This window comes from Chrysemys picta, chromosome 24 (genome assembly GCF_011386835.1).
Source record: "Chrysemys picta bellii isolate R12L10 chromosome 24, ASM1138683v2, whole genome shotgun sequence".
NCBI classification, from domain to species: Eukaryota; Metazoa; Chordata; order Testudines; family Emydidae; genus Chrysemys; species Chrysemys picta.
The window spans coordinates 9,967,227-9,985,529 of record NC_088814.1 but is presented as its reverse complement, the minus strand read 5'-3'; the positions used below and the strand labels follow the sequence as shown (position 1 = coordinate 9,985,529).

At 45.8% G+C, this 18,303-nt stretch overlaps 1 protein-coding gene across 1 annotated transcript in view; it reads left to right on the top strand.

The window, feature by feature from the left end:
- EFCAB3 (EF-hand calcium binding domain 3) overlaps positions 1-17,896 on the top strand; it is a 75,508-nt gene extending 57,612 nt beyond the window's left edge. The window contains exons 43-50 of the mRNA XM_065577471.1: positions 4,186-4,259; positions 6,445-6,588; positions 8,526-8,597; positions 9,316-9,442; positions 11,150-11,361; positions 13,408-13,592; positions 14,962-15,084; positions 17,116-17,896. Coding sequence (XP_065433543.1) covers positions 4,186-4,259; positions 6,445-6,588; positions 8,526-8,597; positions 9,316-9,442; positions 11,150-11,361; positions 13,408-13,592; positions 14,962-15,084; positions 17,116-17,409 — 1,231 coding nt within the window. The 3' untranslated portion in view covers positions 17,410-17,896. The remainder of the gene's footprint in view (positions 1-4,185; positions 4,260-6,444; positions 6,589-8,525; positions 8,598-9,315; positions 9,443-11,149; positions 11,362-13,407; positions 13,593-14,961; positions 15,085-17,115) is intronic.
- The last annotated feature ends 407 nt before the right edge of the window (positions 17,897-18,303 follow it).

The window sequence follows — 18,303 nt, the reverse complement described above, 5'->3', positions numbered from 1 at the left end:
GCAGCCATCCATCCCAGGGGCCTTGCTGGAGTTCATGGTTTTTTGTAGCCTGTTCAGTTTCTGGTGTTGAGAAAGCTTTGCCCATAAACAACACTTGTTCTGAAGTTAGGGTATTAAAAGGCAGGTCTTCAATTAAATGATCCAATTGATTAGAGTCTGATTGGTTGTCTGATTTATATAAAGCTTGATAGAATTGCTTACATTGATTATTTATATCTGTTCATTCCAGGATGGCCCTCCCGTCTTCTTGTAATAAGGAAGAAATGTTGTTGGCTAGTTCCATCTTAAATCTTCTGGCAAGTGGCTTACCTGCATTATCTCCCCAATCATAATACCTTTGTTCTACCCTGTTGAGTGTAAATTTGAACTTGGCTGGATAAGCGTTCATTATATTTATATTTGGCATTGATAATGTAGGAGGTTTTCATTATTTGGGTCCGTCTTGTGTGTTTTCTCCAACTCAACTATTTCCTTGGCCGAAAAGTCTAGTAACTTGAGTCCTTCTCTCTTCTTTTGGGAGGCCTCCCTTATGCATTCACCCCTTACAGCACCTTTCAGAGCTTCCCAAACGCTGTATCTGAGGTAACCAAGTGCTTATTTTCTTGTATGAAGTGAGAGATGACACAATCAGCTGTGCAATTAAATTTTGCATCTTTTAGTAGCAGTGTGTTCAGCTTCCAGCAAAGACTTTAATGAGGTGTAACCAGCATCTATGGTAAGTATAAATGGAGCCTGATCTGAAATTATCAATAGTGCTTCCAGGCATGCTGGAATCAGTTCTGAAGACACAAGAAAAATTCAATTCTAGAGTAAGAGGAATGTACTGCAGATAAATACGTATATTCATGCTCCTTGGAGTGTCTTAGTCTCCATACCCCTTTTAAATCAAGTTCATTCATTAGTAACGAGGGTTGCCCTATTGTGCTTTGAGTGCTGGGTCTCATGTAATTGGATTTGTCCAGACATCTGTCTAGCATAGTATTCCAATTGCCTCCCAGTATTACAGGAGTGTCTTTCTTATTAGAAAGAATGTCTGCAATGTCTTTGAAAAATTCAGAATTACCTCCACTTGGATTGCAAATGCTTCCTAGAACAAACTTTTTTGAGTTGAACCATCTTCAGGAAGAACATTTCTTTCTTCAGGATCAAACCAAGACTGTATACATTGAAAAGTTAATACTATTATGAATTAAGATGGATGTGCTTCTGCTCTTAGAATTCAGTGATGAATGATACTCAAAACCTCCCCACATCTTCTTGATTCTAATGGCATCTATTTCTGCTAGATGAGTTTCCTACAATAAAGCTACCTGGCACTTTTTTGATCCGAGATGTCGCAGGATTTTATTTCTTTTGGAAAGTGGATTAAGTCCTCTCACATTCCAGGAGCACGCTCTAATATATAAAACCTGATTCTAAAGATACATATTTCCCCATTGATATTGTAAAACCCTATCTCTAGGATATGGTCTATATTTATACATATTAGACACTGGTTAGTTTTAAATTAATTTCTGCCTTCAATTGAGCCTCTAAGCAGGGCCGGCTTTAAGCCAATTCCATCAATTCCCCCGAATCGGGCCCCGCGCCTAAGAGGGCCCCGCGCCCAGTGGCAGGGACGCCCAGAGTAGGGGGCAAGTGGCAGAGAATCCCTTCCCTGGCTAGAGGCGCCTTTTTAATTTTTACTCACCCGGCGGCGCTCCGGGTCTTTGGTGGCACTTTGGTGGAGGGTCCTTCACTCGCTCCAGGTCTTTGGCGGCACTTTGGTGGCGGGTCCTTCAGTGCTGCCGAAGACCCGGAGTGAGTGAAGGACCCGCCGCCAAAGACTAGGAGCGCGGCCCGGTGAGTACAAGCTCCGCATGTTTTTTTAACATGTTTTTTTTTTAGTCATCCCTGCTGGGGCCCCGTCGAAACTGTTCGAATCGGGCCCCGCACTTCCTAAAGCCAGCCCTGCCTCTAAGTGTGTACGGTATACAAAAAGATCTGTAGTTAACTATCATGTGTCTTACAAATATACTTTGGAACAGAAAACAACAAAAAGTAAGACTTAAAATAAGCCAGAATGGGCAACTTCAGATCCGGATGGCTTCAGTTCTATCTCTCCTCCCTTCCCTATATTATCTAATAATATCCTAAACATCTCTGAATGCATATTTTAAGTCAAATCTTACCCTGTAAATATCATTGGGTATTCTAAGAACATGTATCATGTATTCCTACCTACAGAAGTTTTGATGTATAGTTATGTATGCATATATATATACAGACTCATCATATGAAAATGTACAATTGGTTTGGTAAATCCAATACAAATTAGTACAAAATCTAAATATGAAAACTACAACATAAAAAAAGTTTCATATTCATAGTATGTCAAATGCCCTGCACAAATTGAATAACTAGTACCATTTAAGGTTAGGTTATAGTCTGTTTTACATGTCAGGAATATTGACTGTTCCACAAGGGACTTGTGGTTACCCTAACACGACCCATCAGAGGCAAAGCTAGTGAAGAGATTCTGTCTAGCAGTGCAAGCTGTGATGATTTGTGCAGATAATGCTTCAGGCAGTAGATGGTGCTCTATCCCCCAGCTTAGTGTTAAACAGTTACTCTGTGCATTGCGTTGCTATACATTCGTTATTGCTCCGTTTTAAAGGCGACCAACTGAAGAGTTCAGCCTACCTAGTTACTTGCTAGGAATTGGAAGTTTGTGTAAGTGACTATTATCATGTCTACAGGGATACCTAGAAAAACAGATTTTTAAACTTGTTGAGGTTCGCTTTGTACTGAATCCCTGGGGAAGGTGAATGGGTACCGGATGCTGTATCCGATGTTGGTCCCCCTCAAGATTTGCTTTATGCCATTGAATGCAGCCCTCTTTCTGTTAAAGAAGTCAGGGAAAAGAGATTTTGTGGCCTTTGTACATAAGGTTTTCAGCTTTCCTAGCGGAACTTCAGCGGCTTGAAGACGATGGGCTTGGGCTTGTCGGGTTCCCACCGTCTAGTACCAGGCATTCGATGAGCCCTTTCAACGTCTAATGGGGGAAGCTGAGGGTGGATTTTAAATATGCCAGGGACCAGCTTCTGAAGAAAGCTGATAATATCCACCTTCTCCAGACCCTCAGCAATGGCCAACAGGTGAAGTTTGTTTCTTCAAGTTCTCTTTTCTAAGTCATCCTGGTTTTCTTCCAGTTTGTCTAGTCTAAGCTTTGAGGAGGCCATTTCTTCTTTAATTTCACTGGTTTCAAGGGCAGCCTTTGGCAGCTAATTTTCCAAGTGAGCCATATGGGGATTTTGCATCACACACCTCTTTAGGGATATCTTTGGAGATTGAATCCAGGTGGCCTGTGAGGAATTCTTTCAGTGTCGCGATATCCTGGGCTAGGTTCTGGTGTGGCTGCTTGGGTGATGCAGGTTGAGGTCTTTTACTGCTTCTCATTTATTCATTGGGATCCATATTCAGCAGTTTGAAGTTTATCCAGGGGATGAATTTAACCTTTTATGGCAGAAACTTATTGCCAGTTTGCTAGGAGAGTAATGCTTAGAGACGAATTGATGTGAGGAGGTCATCTTCCTCACAGATACCATGTGATCTTGGAATGTCATTCTTTCTAACGCTATAACTTGGCAAAGCTGGGACTCCCCAAATCAGCTACCTCCCCACCGGTGCTTTCTCCCCACTGCTTTCCAGGGGAGGAGAGGGAGCAGGCTAAGGGGTAGGTGCCCACCAGTGGCAGTGTTAAAGGTTAATGGCTTGGTTTTTCCCAGGAGCTGAGTACCCACATTTCCTGTGGGAGACTCAGTCCTTTGGGGAGCTCAGCCCGTAAATGCCAAAGTCATTGTGCAGCCCTGAGGAAGTTGAGGAGATTGCATAAGAGGGCAGAATCAGACCCTAGAAGTGTCTCCAGAGTGACCCCACAGCATCTTAGTGGTGTTCACATCTGTGTACAACTGATGTGAGAGCAGAATCGGATAATAAACTCTTCTCTGTTAAATTAATGCAACCCCTCTGAAGTCAATAGGGTTGCACCAGTGTAGCTAAGAGACGTTTGGCCCCCTGCATCATATCCTGCCCTGAATCCACGCGCTCAGCTGCTGTTCCATCAACAGGAGCTGCACATCTGCAGAGGAGTGTCAGTTTGCATCTTTTAATTGTCCTTCTTTCTTCTTGAATGTTGTATGGCAGGGAGTTATCTGGCATCCTCCTAGACAAGAATAAGTGCAAAGCAGTAAAGAATCTGACCAGGGACCAACTAGAAGGTAATGATGCCCCAGTTATCTGTTTTTCACCTTGAAAGGCAGGCTGACAAAAAGACTGTTCAAGGTTTATTCTTTAGCTTGTTAAATCCTTATTATTTCTACTGCAGTAGTAACTGCGGGGACATCCCCCACCTGAGGTCAGGCCCCCCTTGTGCTGGGTACTGTACAGACCCAATCCCTGCCCTGAACACCTTACAATCGCAGCTGACCAGACAGACAAAGGAAGTAGGGCTGTCAAGCGATTTAAAAAATTCATTGTGATTAATCGTGTGATTTTAAAAAAGTAATTGCGATTAATTGCATGATTAATCGTACTGTTAAACAATAATAGATTACCATTTATTTAAATATTTTTACATTTTCAAATATATTGATTTCAATTACAACACAGAATAAAAATGTACAGTGCTCACTTGGACTGTAAAAAAACAAAAGAAACAGTATTTTTTCAATTCACCTCATACAAGTGCTGTAGTGCAATCTCTTTATCGTGAAAGTACAACTTAGAAATGTAGAATTATGTACAAAAAACTGCATTCAAAAACAAAACAATGTAAAACTTTAGCGCCTACAAGTCCACTCAGTCCTACTTCTTGTTCAGCCAATTGCTTAGACAGACAAGTTTGTTTACATTTGCAGGAGATAATGCTGCCCACTGAAAGTGAGAACAGGCATTCGCATGGCACTGTTGTAGCCAGCGTTGCAAGATATTTACTTGCCAGATGCGCTAAAGATTCATATGTCTCTTCATGCTTCGACCACCATTCCAGAGGACATGCGTCCATGCTGATGACGGGTTCTGCTCGATAACGATCCAAAGCAGTGCGGACTGACGCATGCTCATTTTCATCATCTGAGTCAGATGCCACCAGCAGAAGGTTGATTTTCTTTTTTGGTGGTTCGGGATCTGTAGTTTCTGCATCAGAGTGTTGCTCTTTTAAGACTTTTGAAAGCATGCTCCACACCTCGTCCCACTCAGATTTTGGAAGGCACTTTAGATTCTTAAACCTTGGGTCTAGTGCTGTAGCTACCTTTAGAAATCTCACATTGGTGCCTTCTTTGCATTTTGTCAAATCTGCAGTGAAAGTGTTTTTAAAATGAACAACATGTGCTGGGTCATCATCCGAGACTGCTATAACATGAAATATATGGCAGAATGCGGGTAAAACAGAGCAGGAGACCTACAATTCTCCCCCACGGAGTTCAGTCACAAATTTAATTAATGCATTATTTTTTTAACAAGTGTCATCAGCATGGAAGCATGTCCTCTGGAATGGTGGCCGAAGCATGAAGGGGCATACGAATGTTTAGCATATCTGGCACATAAATATCTTGCAATGCCGGCTACAAAAGTGCCATGCAAATGCCTGTTCTCACTTTCAGGTGACATTGTAAATAAGAAGCGGGCAGCAGTATCTCCTGTAAATGTAAACAAACTTGTTTGTCTTAGCAGTTGGCTGAACAAGAAGTAGGACTGAGTGGACTTGTAGGCGCTAAAGTTTTACATGGTTTTGTTTTTGAGTGCAGTTATGTAACAAAAAAAAATCTACATTTGTAAATTGCAGAGATTGCACTGCAGTACTTGTATGAGGTGAATTGAAAAATACAATTTCTTTTGTTTGTCATTTTCCCAGTGCAAATATTTGTCATAAAAAAAATATAAAGTGAGCACTATATACTTTGTATTCTGTGTTGTAATTGAAATCAATATATTTGAAAATGTAGAAAAACATCCAAAAATATTTAATAAATTTCAATTGGTATTTCTATTGTTTAACAGGGCAATTAATTGTGATTAATTTTTTTAATTGCGGCTACTTTTTTTGAGTTAATCGTGTGAGTTAACTGTGATTAATCGACAGCCCTAAAAGGAAGTGTCACTCCCTCTTTTGCAGATAGGGGACTAAGGCACAGAGGGAATAAGTGAATTCACACAGGAAACCTGTGGCAGAGTTAGGAGCTGAACCCAGGTCACACGAGTCCCATGACCACAAGATCCTCTTGCCTTTCCTCTGCTTCCATGATTCTCTTACCATATTGTTTCATTGACCAGGGTAGAATCTTTGTGTTGGCATAAAAAAAAAAGCCCTAGGCATTATTCCCCTTGGTTTCCAAAGAGCGTAGTACATGAAGTTCGTACATCCCACCTGACGTAACTGGTGGTACTTTCCCTACATGCCCACAGCTTTCCACCAGGCCTACAGTTTCTTCAGTAAGGACGCAGATGGCAGTATTGACCTGCAAGGCTTGGAGACAACTGCAAAGAAGCTGGGGATTAGTTTAACCGAACAAGAGGCCTATGACGAGCTGTCATATGCTGATGTGGACGGTGAGTGTAAACAATCATCCCAGGTTTAGTCCACCGTGGTACGTTCCAAGGGTCTGTGTTTGTGAGTGTGTGGCGTTGTGCTCCCTTGGTGCCATGCTGCTTGCTGCCTGGCAGAGGTTTGGGCTAACTCCAGCCGGAGCAATGGAGTGCCTGGTCTGTTACGAAGTGAGAGACCAGCTCAGTGTGAAAGCAGGGCTCTTACAGGGGAAATGGGCAAAGTTGTGGGCAGGGGGGGGGGCAGCTGTGCATAGGACTAGCTCCAGGATGGGCGGGGAGTGCACTAGGCTGGCAACATGCTGATCCAAAGGGGTAGGGGCCAAGGGGGGGATGGGACTATGCCCCGCCTCCTCATCAGGCAGCACCGTGAAGGGCACCATGTGAATGGGTGATGGGAGAGGAGGGATAACTCAGTGGTTTGAGCATTGGCCTGCTAAACCCAGGGTTGTGAGTTCAATCCTTGAGGGGACCATTTAGGGATCTGGAGCAAAAATCTGTCTCGAGATTGGTCCTGCTTTGAGCAGGGGGTTGGACTAGATGACCTCCTGAGGTCCCTTCCAACCCTGATATTCTATGAGTTGCCCAGCAGCTGTGCCAGCCCTCTCAAGAGGAATCCTGGCTGAGTCCACAAGAATTCTTCCTTGGGCTGCCCTGACACTCTAACCAGTTGGTGTACAGCAGACACCATTAGCACACATCTCTCGCACACACATGAGGAGCCCGGATTAGAACCCGAGTCTCTCTGCTCCCACAACCGCCCTTCTGCAAGTCTCCAAAGCAAGTCCCTCTGTGACAACACTGACTGACTCATACATACAAGACCCCTCCTCAGCCCTTTCCAATGCAGCCAGTGGCTTAAAGCCACATTTGGGCCCAAAATGTATTGGTCCCTTTGATTGATCCGGGTTTCAAACTGGGATTCACTAAGGTTTTCTCCTCTTGTAGTCCTTCCCCCCCCTGCCCTCCCATGCACACAGATCAGAAGCAGGCCAGCCATACAGCCATCACTAGGGCCTTACCAAATTCACGGTCCATTTTGGTCAATTTCATGGGATTTTAAAAATTGTAAATTTCATAATTTCAGCTATTTAAATCTGAAATTTCACAGTGTTGTAATTGTAGGGCTCCTGACCCAAAAAGGAAGTGTGTGTGTGTGTGTGTGTGTGTGTGTGTGTGTGTGTGTGTGTGTGTGTGGCGGGGGGGGGTCGCAAAGTTATTGTAAGGGGGGTTGTGGTACTGCTACCCTTACTTCTGCGCTGCTGGCCATGCCGCTGCCTTCAGAGCTGGGCAGCTGGAGAGCGGCGGCTGCTGGCAGGAACCCAGCTCTGAAGGCAGATCTGCTGCCAGCAGCAGCGCAGAAGTTAGGATGGCATTATATGATATTGCCACCCTTACTTCTGCGCTGCTGCCTGCAGAGTTGGGCCCTCAGTCGGCAGCCGCCACTCTCCGGCCGCCCAGCTCTGTAGGCAGCAGCACAGAAGTAAGGGTGGCAATACCACGAACCCCCTAAAATAACCTTGTGACCCTCCCCCCCAGCAACTCCCTTTTGGGTCAGGACCCGCAATTTGAGAAACACTGGTCTCCGTGTGAAATCTGTACAGTATAGGGTAGAAGCACACACAAGACCAGATTTCACGGGGGGACACCAGATTTCACGGTCCATGACACGTTTTTTGGTAGGGCCCTAGTTCTCACTCTCTGACACAGGCTCCCGTAAGCAGCATGGCCTCAGAACTTAGACAGACCCATGCTGATGACAACCAGTGGAGTGGGGGAGGTATTATGCACTTGTCTAGCGTGGATCTTAGCAACAAAGCCCCTTCTCCGCCAGCACTCAGGGGAAGGCGGCTGTAGCCAACCTGGCCTGGAGTAGGCCCATTACTACCCTGTCCCTGGGGTGAAAGGCGCTTGATCAGTGGGAAATGCTGTTTACCTTGCAGGAGATGGGAAAGTGAACTTCTCTGATTTTCTGACCATTGTCACCGACAACAAGCGCTTCATCCAGGCTGTAGGTGAGTGCGGTGAACCCAGCTCAGCCAATGGGATTGGCCACAGTGTCCCCCAGCGATGTCAGTGTGTGGCCAGAGAACCCCACTTACCTAGAGGCGTCAGTGTTACCTGAACCTTGGGGCGATCTGGAGTTCACGTGACGTGGACTCCGACATCAGCATCTGGGGTCCCCCAAAGAATGAGCTCGCGCACAGCTGGCCCCCGTTCGAAACAGCTGTACAAAGCCTTGACAGTCCAGCTCAGGGGGAGGAGGCCGCTGCTGACTGCCAGGCTGAGACCTGGGGTCACAGAGAAGAGTGCAGGCACTGGCACAGCTCCCCAAGGTAGCCTGGCTCATGGAAGGGGAGTGATGACGGGGAGCCCAGGAACCACAGGGCATATAAGCGGCGTTCAGATAGCCAGGGTGAGATCAATCAACGCTGTGCTCCAAATACTCAAGCTGAGACTCTCTGCCTGGAACACCGGGACCAAATCTGCCTCTTCCAAAGCGGAGGGGGAGCAGCATTCTCTGGAGATACTATGCTTCCTTGGGCGATGGGAGAGGGCAGTGAGAAGTACCCCTTGCCCCAGTGCACCAGGCAGGAGACATGCCCCCACACACGCGTACACCATACTTTGCCCAGAGGAAACCTTGTTGGAGGTCACTGGTGCTGACTGCGGGCTCTGAAGCAGATGGGTTGGTGGGGTGGGCGCTCTGATTGACGTGCATCTCCTCCCCAGCCCCCGAGAAAGGCAGCCTGGAGGACTTTGATTCCATCGACGCCACGGGAATCCTGCTCTTTGAGGTCCTGTCAAAGCTGGTGGAAATGTCGGCTCTGCCCCGGAAGGCCATGCTTGAAATAGTCAGGTGAGTGCTAAAAGCTCTAGCAAGGTCTCCAAAGAGGGGAAAGGAGATCTCCGTTTCATAGGCTCGGCGGAGTCAAACAGCGGGCTCAGGGCCAGACTTACAAAGGTATTTAGGCACCTAAAAATGCAGATAGGCACCTAATGGGGTTAACAAAAGCATCTAGGTGAGGTAGGCCCCTACTTTGATTGGAAGTCAATTGGAATTGGGCCTCTAACTCACTTAGGCGCCTAGTGGAATTTACAGTAGTGGTTATCTGCATCCTTCTGTACTTAAATACCTTTGTAAATCTGGCCCCAGTTCTTTAGGCACATAAGTGAGCAGTGTACCTGTGTAGACAAGGCCAGCCATATAAATGAGGACAAAACAGGGCCCTGTAGATATATTTCATACCTCCTCCCTCTGCCCCCTGGAGAACAAAAACACACCTGTTCTATCTGCCATATGGCACACACCGAAAAGCACATCCCTCTTCTCTACATAGCCCTTATGACCTTACCTCCAGATCACCACATAAGCCTCCCAGCCTGTCAGCTTTCATCAAGCTGGAGTATTGTCCCCTGGCTCCTCCTTGGCAAGCTACACCCTTGCAGGGTATGAAAGACGAGGATGGCTGCAGGCTGTGCGAAGGAAATCTGGGGGTAGTGGGGGCCGACCTCTGGGCTAAATCAGAATCGCCAACCTATCTTTAAAGGTGACTTGCAAAGAAAAAGAAGTGCTGTGGTTTGCTTCCTTATGGTGAGTAGAGAAGGCCTGGAAAAGATTTTATCACCCTTAGGAGTACGGTTGTCAAGTCTTGCCTTTCCAGGTCTGGTTGGAGAACTCGGAGGTATGGTCTCAGAGCTTTCTCTGCCCTTTATCAGCAGGGCGGAGAGCTGAATCCTTAAGACAGAGAGCCCTTTTCCCAAGTGTTTTAAGATGCTTTGAAAAACAAGGGCGCTAGACTCGGTTACTCTTCCTCTCGATGAACCGTATCTTCCACCCAGGGGTGGCTCTATGTTTTTTGCCGCCCCAAGCACGGCAGTCAGGCGGCTTTTGGCAGCACGCCTGCGGGCGGTCCGCTTGTCATGCAGATTCGGCGGCATGCCTGCGAGAGGTCCTCCGGTCCCGCGCCTTCAGCGTCCCCACCGCCGAAGCCGCGGGACCAGTGGACCTCCCGCAGGCATGCCGCCAAAGGCTGCCTCGCTGCCGCCATCACAGCGACCGGCAGGCCGCCCCCCGCGGCTTGCCGCCCCAGGCACGCGCTTGCTTCGCTGGTGCCTGGAGCCGCCCCTGCTTCTACCATGAGCAGTCTTACTGAAATCAACAGGGTTCAGTGCTATTCAGTGTGCACCAGGGTATCCCAATGGGATCCAAAGAGCATTAATCTATCTGAGTAGAAATCCCTTCCTTCTCAAAGTGAATCAGGATTCAGTTTCTGGATATTGCAGGTACCATAATCCAACCAGTTCTCTAGCTGTCCACAGAGTCTCCAAGGAGACATAAGGGCTGAATTTATGCTAAAGTTTTAAAAAAAATTAAAAATAGGGGGAAAAAAACCCTTTCAAATCCTCCCCAGCCTCCTCTATGCAACATAAAGCAGGAAAAGGACACAATTCCCCTCCCCGCTTTGCTAGCCCCCGTTAAAGAAGGTGAAAAAGGCTGTTCGCTGGTTATAGCTGTCCTGGGTGTAGAGTGTTTGGTGACACTGCGCCATCTTTCGTCTTCTAGTTACTACCGGCAGAAGTTCCTGGCGTCCACTGGCAGGAGGGCCTGGATAGATGCTGGCAGCTTAATGGACCATGGGAAGGGGCTCCACACGCTCCGAAAAGCCCCAACTCCTCAGAGAGGCAGAGTCACTCCTATGTCTGCCTTTGCGGGTGCTGCCCGCATCTCAGTGATGAATGACAAAGAGCTGGAAGCCTACGTGGAAACCCTCAGGGGTAAGAACTGCACGTGGCAGTTGTGTGTCTGAGTGGGAATTTCAGTGGAGGTGCCAAAGAGGCAGAAGGCCCATTTGGGGGTCACAGCTATTCACTACAGCATCCTGTGTCCATTGCCAGTAAGGAGAAGTCCTCTCTCCCTACCAGACTTTTGGGCTTTGGATCAGGGCCGAGGTTAGCAAATCTTTTTTGCTACCTGCACCCACCCACTGCTTGGACTCCTCAAAGACATGAGTGATAGGAGGAAGCATAATCTTGTAGTGAAAGTGCAAGACGCCTGGGTTCTCTTCCCAGCTGTGCCACAGACTCATTGGGTGATCTTGGGCAAATCAGATTTATAGAAGTAGCCACTGATTTGGGATGCCTCCAAGCCAGGACTAGAACCCAGATTTGCCAGTTCCAGATCACTTATTTGAGTAATCAAATGGGAAGGATGGTACTCTTCCAGGCTCCACCCACAAAATAAGCTCCACCCCTGTGAATCACCAGACTGACACCTTTCAAATGATCAAAATATGATCATCTGTTCTCTGAGCTGCATTGGGCACCTTGAACTTAGTTCTTCCCTCAGTGGGACTTGAATATACCTCTGGGCTCTGATAGGCTCTTTAGATTTGCTTCTTTCTTGATTGGTTAAAAAAAAAAAGGAGTCATCTCTCCCAGATGCCACCCATTGATGGCACCAAAATGGGAAGTCACTCACAGTAAATTGTGTAGATCTCCTTTCTTACATGAGGAATGAAATAGTTGACACATATATTATCAGCACTGTCACCATGTAGAATAAATATAAAATGGGAGAATTAAAGTTAGCTTAAGGTTGGTTAAAGAAATATGGGTTGTAAAGAAAGGCCTTGAAAGTAAAGAGTTATAAGGCCCGATGGAATGAAGTAGGGAGGGCGTCTGGTTCAAAGAATAACTAATGAGATAAGGGGAAGTTTCTGAAAAGGCTTCTGACCAGTATGGGTGACTGGTTTTAAATAAGACAAAAAGAATCTGTTTTTAAAAGAGCCAACATGGCCCTTCCCACCCCACATACCAGTGTTATCTCAAAAAATAGGGCCTATGTTAACCCAGGTACAAAGGAAAAACTGTGTCAGCAAGAAGGATGGGAAAAGATAAGGAGGAAAGGCCTTGGGGAGAAAGGAGGTTGTAATCTTATCTGGATTAAGACTGGAAATAAGGGTGAACTGTCTCCAGTTGGCTTTTACCTGAAGTCAGTAATTGGCAATGACATCACTCGTTTTTTAAAGTGTATAAAAAAGGTAAACTCTTCAAGGGTTCATTGCTAATACCTGCCTGACCACATTGGAGCAAACCAAGATGGGTCTAAGCACCCTTGGGTGTTAGCCCATTTGTAAGTATCTTGATCAAATGTTTATAAATGTTTTGTTACATTCGGATGTAGTCAATTGCTTATTATTTAGGCTTTGTAGACGTGTTTAGAGCAATTGTATAAGTACCTTTTGGCCTCTGGATTTAATAAAGCAATTTATGATTAAATTAGTGTCATGATAATATCCTGCGTAAATAATAATTCCAACACACAAAGGAACCTTAAATAACTGTTTAGTTCTTCTTGGTGGCTGCTCGGTGTATAACAGCTCATGGGCTACCAAGGAGTCCATCTCTAGTTCTTAGGACCTATGGCTAAGACTTTCAAAGGTGGCCTCTAATTTTGGATGTCTCCGTTTATGGTTTCCCAACTTTAGACACTTGTGGGTTGATTATTCTGAGGTGCTGAGCACCCACAACTCTTTGCCTACAGCTGGAATAGTGGGGGCTCAACACTTCTGAAAATTAGGTACTAGATCTGTAAAGTTGGGCACCCAAAATCAGAGGCTACTGGCCCATATTTTCCATGTGTTTTACGGAAAGCAAGGTACAAAAAAAGGAGGAAAAGTGAATAGGGGAGATCTCAGAATGTGTAGTCCTGCCTTGTTGGATTGGTCATAGAATGGGAGAGCCAAGGGCTAGAAAACAGATGGTGGGTACTGTGTCCAATTAGTGATATCCATTCTTTTCTTTTCTTTTCCCCTTTGCTAGCAAGCAGTGTCCCCTCCGACAGTCCTTATGCTCAGGTACCCATCTTCCCATTGCTTCCCAACCGGGATGGAATGACAATACCGAAGCCAAAAAAAGACTTGCAGAAGCTGGAGATGCAGAGAAGGAAAGAGCCTATATCGTCATTTGAAAACCATTTTTTCCATAAAAGAAACTGGCTGCGTGAGGCAAGATAAGGAAACAGTTAATCTATGTAATAACAGATGACACACAAGGGCGGGTCTGAGTAGTTGTGCTGTAGATTCTTCCCCATTGAAATGTGTGGGGTTAGCACACATCCCTTCAACGCTTACATTCCCTTGGACTCAATGGGTCAAATTCAGTGATGTCAATGGGGTGTGACTCTGCGTAAGCCTGGAGTCGTCTAAGGTGATGTAATACACACATTGAGGGTGACGGAAGGAAGTGTAAATTACACAAACTTAACTTCTTTTTAGATCTTTTTAGACTCATCTCTGAAAATTGTTCCCAGAAATGTTCTTGAAATGAATCTATGAATGCTGCATCGTTTAACCTGCAGTTGGTGCAGCTGGCATACTGTGGCTGTATATATGTTCGAGATTACATAAAGTGGGGAATTCTGGTGGTTTGTATACCTGGCATTCACCAGAGGTAAAATGGATAGAATAGCTCTCCCCTTTGCAGCCCAGAAAGCCCAATACCTCTGGGTGACTATTCCAGGTAAGACAGGGATACACTTTTACAGGGAAGCAAATAGCCTTGATTTCTCTTAAATATATTAGGCTGGCTGAAAAGGGTGTGGGTTTGATTCCTGTCCTAAAAGCTTTGAGGCAGGAGATTCTGGCTGAATTCCCCCATGTTCCCTGCCACAGATTTAAAGAATATCTGATAACATGATAGCCTGATGGATTGTCTTGGTGGGATGATTAAAGGAATGAACCCTACCATGAATGCAGCAGAAGAGACCAGCTGTCCGTCCCACAAAACAGCCTTGGTCTCTCACTTTCCAATCTCAAGATATGACCAAGTGACCCAGACCACACAAGACACTTAATGAGGATGTCTGCTTTCTCTGTTGTCCTCCACAACACACACCCTGAGATGTGTGGACACCTGATGGGAAATCCTGGCTGTGCGTGACAACACTGAAAGATCTTTTCTGAGCAGCAGGCTGTGTTTCCTCCTCCTGGGGACAGTCCTGGAGCAGAACAGTACTGAAAGTAGATAGGCCAAACCCTGCTCTTGTATATTGCAGTGTAAATCTAGACTAGTAACTTCATTGACTTCAATGGAGTGAGTCTGGATTTACACCGGTGTAACTGAGAGCAGAATTTTGCCTTGTACATATAATCTGGTAGTCTTCCATTGCTGAGCTAGGGCTAATCAGATTTCACGCTTCAGCCTGACTGCTGCAGGAAGGGATTTCCCCAAATGTGCGACACTAAACAACTGGCCAGGTGCATTAGAGAGGGGTTTGTTGTTCCTGAAAGCAGTAGGTCACAGCCACTGCCTGAGGCAAGAGGCCTGTCTTGATGGACCATTGGTAAAGCCTCTCTTTCTGTCTTTTTCAATCAGGCAACTGCGTTCAAACCTCCTGATTACTTCAGAGACCGGAAAACCTCCCTTAGTCTCGGCCCTCACTTGATGGAGAGGCGACACCGTTTGACTATAGAAGACCTGCGTGAGATACGACTAGATGTGAGTACAAAATCTACCACCCCTTCCAAAGAATTCCTCCCTCCTTTGTCTCTGGTAGTTTAGGAGATAACCAGTTTGACACTCCATCAGATCCTCGCCAATCAAACACACTCTTCTTCCAAGGACTGGCTGGCTCACAGCATTAGGAATGGGGTATGGCGGTGTTTCCCAAACTTGGGATGCCGCTTGTGTAGGGAAAGCCCCTGGCGGGCTGGGCCGGTTTGTTTACCTGCCCCGTCCACAGGTCCGGCCGATCGTGGCTCCCACTGGCCATGGTTCGCTGCTCCAGGCCAATGGGAGCTGCTGGAAGTGGCGGCCAGTATGTCCTTCAGCCCATGCCGCTTCCAGCAGCTCCCATTGGCCTGGAGCAGCGAACCGCGGCCAGTGGGAGCTACGATCGGCCGAACCTGTGGACATGGCAGGTAAACAAACTGGCCCGGCCCGCCAGGGGCTTTCCCTACACAAGCAGTGTCTCAAGTTTGGGAAACACTGGGCTATGGGGGCCCTTTCATCTCCAGGGCACTACTTTGGATGCCGACTGGGTTGCTAGCGATGAAAAGATGGCTCTTTTGTGGTCTTTATAAAAAGAGTTCAGTCCTGGTGAACAGGGGCCACGTCACACGAACCAGCATCCATCCCAGCTGGCCTCGTTGTTTCCCCTTTTTGGAGGTCAAAAGAGATGGCCATGGCCACCTAATGCTACCCTTTCACCTAGCAGCCATCCGATCAGGGCAGGAGTGAGGGGCAGCATACGGACATTTGCATTGCCACACTGCCCCTACTGTAGAGAAAGGACTTCAGCTCCCAGTGTTGTCAATCCGACCCCTTCCAGACAGAGAGTAAAATGTCTCTCTGGAGTTGCTCCATTTTGCTTGTTGAAACATAAAGCTGCTTAGTATATGGCACAAATTCAGATCTGATGTAAGCAAATGCAACTGAAACTGCTGGGCGTGGGAAGTGCTCAGCGTCTCTGAAAATCAGACCACTTTTATAGGGACTTCATTTTACGTACTTGGATCGGAAACTCTTGTCCCGAGGTCCTCACTGCTCTGCATGGACATTAAAGATTCCATCTGCTATTTTCTGTAACAGTTAGAGGAGCTGACCCAGTCTACTTGGTCAAGACTTCCCTCCCCTCAAATTGTTTGCACGTTTTCAGCCTGATTGCTGCCCTCTGCCCCCAGAGGTGGCTGCATTTCAGTGGTGCTTTGAAGCCCTTTGAGACAAAAGATGTTACAGAAATGTATGATTATCAGTAACCCAGATAGTACAAATTAGTGGGTTGCTGGTGCTCCATACCCCTGTTCCACCCTGATTGTCACCTGGCAACCATTCTTCCTCTCCCAGAGGCATATGCAAGGGTTAGGAGCAGCAAGTACAAATACCATTGGATATTACCACTTAGATACAGTAGCACGAGGATGGGGACCTTAGAAATATTGTAGGAACTGGGGTATATGCACAACCCTTTATAACACAGTGACTGTAGCTACACTGAAGTTCCAGTGTAATTACAAGGTGTAACCCATACAATTAACTTTCTGGTGAAAGGATTTTAACTAAGCATCTGTATTACTTCATGCAATTCCTTGAAATTACTATGAAGTATGAAACCAAAGGGATAATAATAAATAAGTCCGTTAATCTTTCCGTTACATAAATTGGTGATACACCCCACCTTGATATAACACGACCCGATGTAATGTGAATTCGGATATAACGCGGTAAAGCAGTGCTCCGGGGGAGCAGGGCTGCGCACTCGGTGGATCAAAGCAAGTTCAATATAATGCGGTTTCACCTATAACGCAGTAAGATTTTTTGGCTCCCAAAGACAGCGTTATATCGAGGTAGAGGTGTATTTACTGGCATCTACTTGCAGTCAGTGCATGATAAAGAGCATCCAGGATCTTTTTTTTGACAACCTCACACCTCCCATCTGTCAGACTTCTGCAGTAGCTGGTTTCCATTTGGGTACAGATCTGGTTCCATGCTACACTGCAGCCTCTTTCAACCTCCATCTCTTCTCCATAGGTGAAAAGGGTAACTGAAATGTACAAGGAGGGGATGGCACTCAAGGAGAGGAACAGGATGCTGAGACTGTGGCGGAGGTTGCACGGTGGGCAGATTGGGCTGGAGTCAGGGAACCACAGCTTCTACCACACTTTCTCCACCTACTCCTGGTCATGGAACGCTCGCCAAGAGCTGGTGACACCCAACGAACTTCAGCAGTACGATAACAAACTGTACCGCAGAGAACATTCCTCAGCCCGCTCCGATGACAGCGAAGTCAAGGGTGGGATAAGGAAAGGAAAAGAAAGGAAATGAGAAGAAAGAGCCATATTGCTCCATTTTCTTAACATCACTGTTGACTACTGTCCTCCTTCACATCCCATTATTTTTCCCTATAACAGTCTCAGGCTCTTACACAGGTCACACTGTCTGAGGGTAGGAAAGAACTGTTTCCCCTTTGCATACTGGCTAATACGATGAGAATTAAAAGAGAAACATGTTTTTCTTCTACCGGTCTCCGCTCTTTCTCTATAACAATCACTGGATTCAGGAATATCACTATAGGGATTTCACAACAGGATAAATTTGGGGGAGAGGTATCAAGATTCCTCTATTCTATTCCTAGCTCTGCCACTGACTTTCTGTTCCTTGGTTTTCCCATCTCTGAAATGGGGCTTATACTTACCTCAGAGGGAGGGAAGCTGCAGGGAGTTCAATGACTGATTTCTAGGGCTGTTGATTAATTGCAGTTAACTCATGCGATTAACTCAAAAAACTTAACTGCGATTAAAAAAATTAATTGAAATGATCGCACTGCTAAACAATAGAATACCCACTGAAATTTATTAAATATTTTTGGATGTTTTCCTACATTTTCAAATATATTTATTTCAATTGCAACACAGAATACAACGTGTACAGTGCTCACTTTAGACTATTTTTTATTACAAATATTTGCACTGGGAAAATAAGTTGTATTTTTCAATTCATCTCCTACAAGTACTGAAGTGCAAACTCTTTGTCATGAAAGTGCAATTTACAAATGGAGATTTTTTTGTTGTTGTTGTTACATAAACAACAAGGAGTTTGGTGGCACCTTAAAGACTAACAGATTTATCAGGGCATAAGCTTTCGTGGATAAAAACCTCACTTCTTCAGGTGCATCTGAAGAAGTGAGGTTTTTACCCACGAAAGCTTATGCCCAAATAA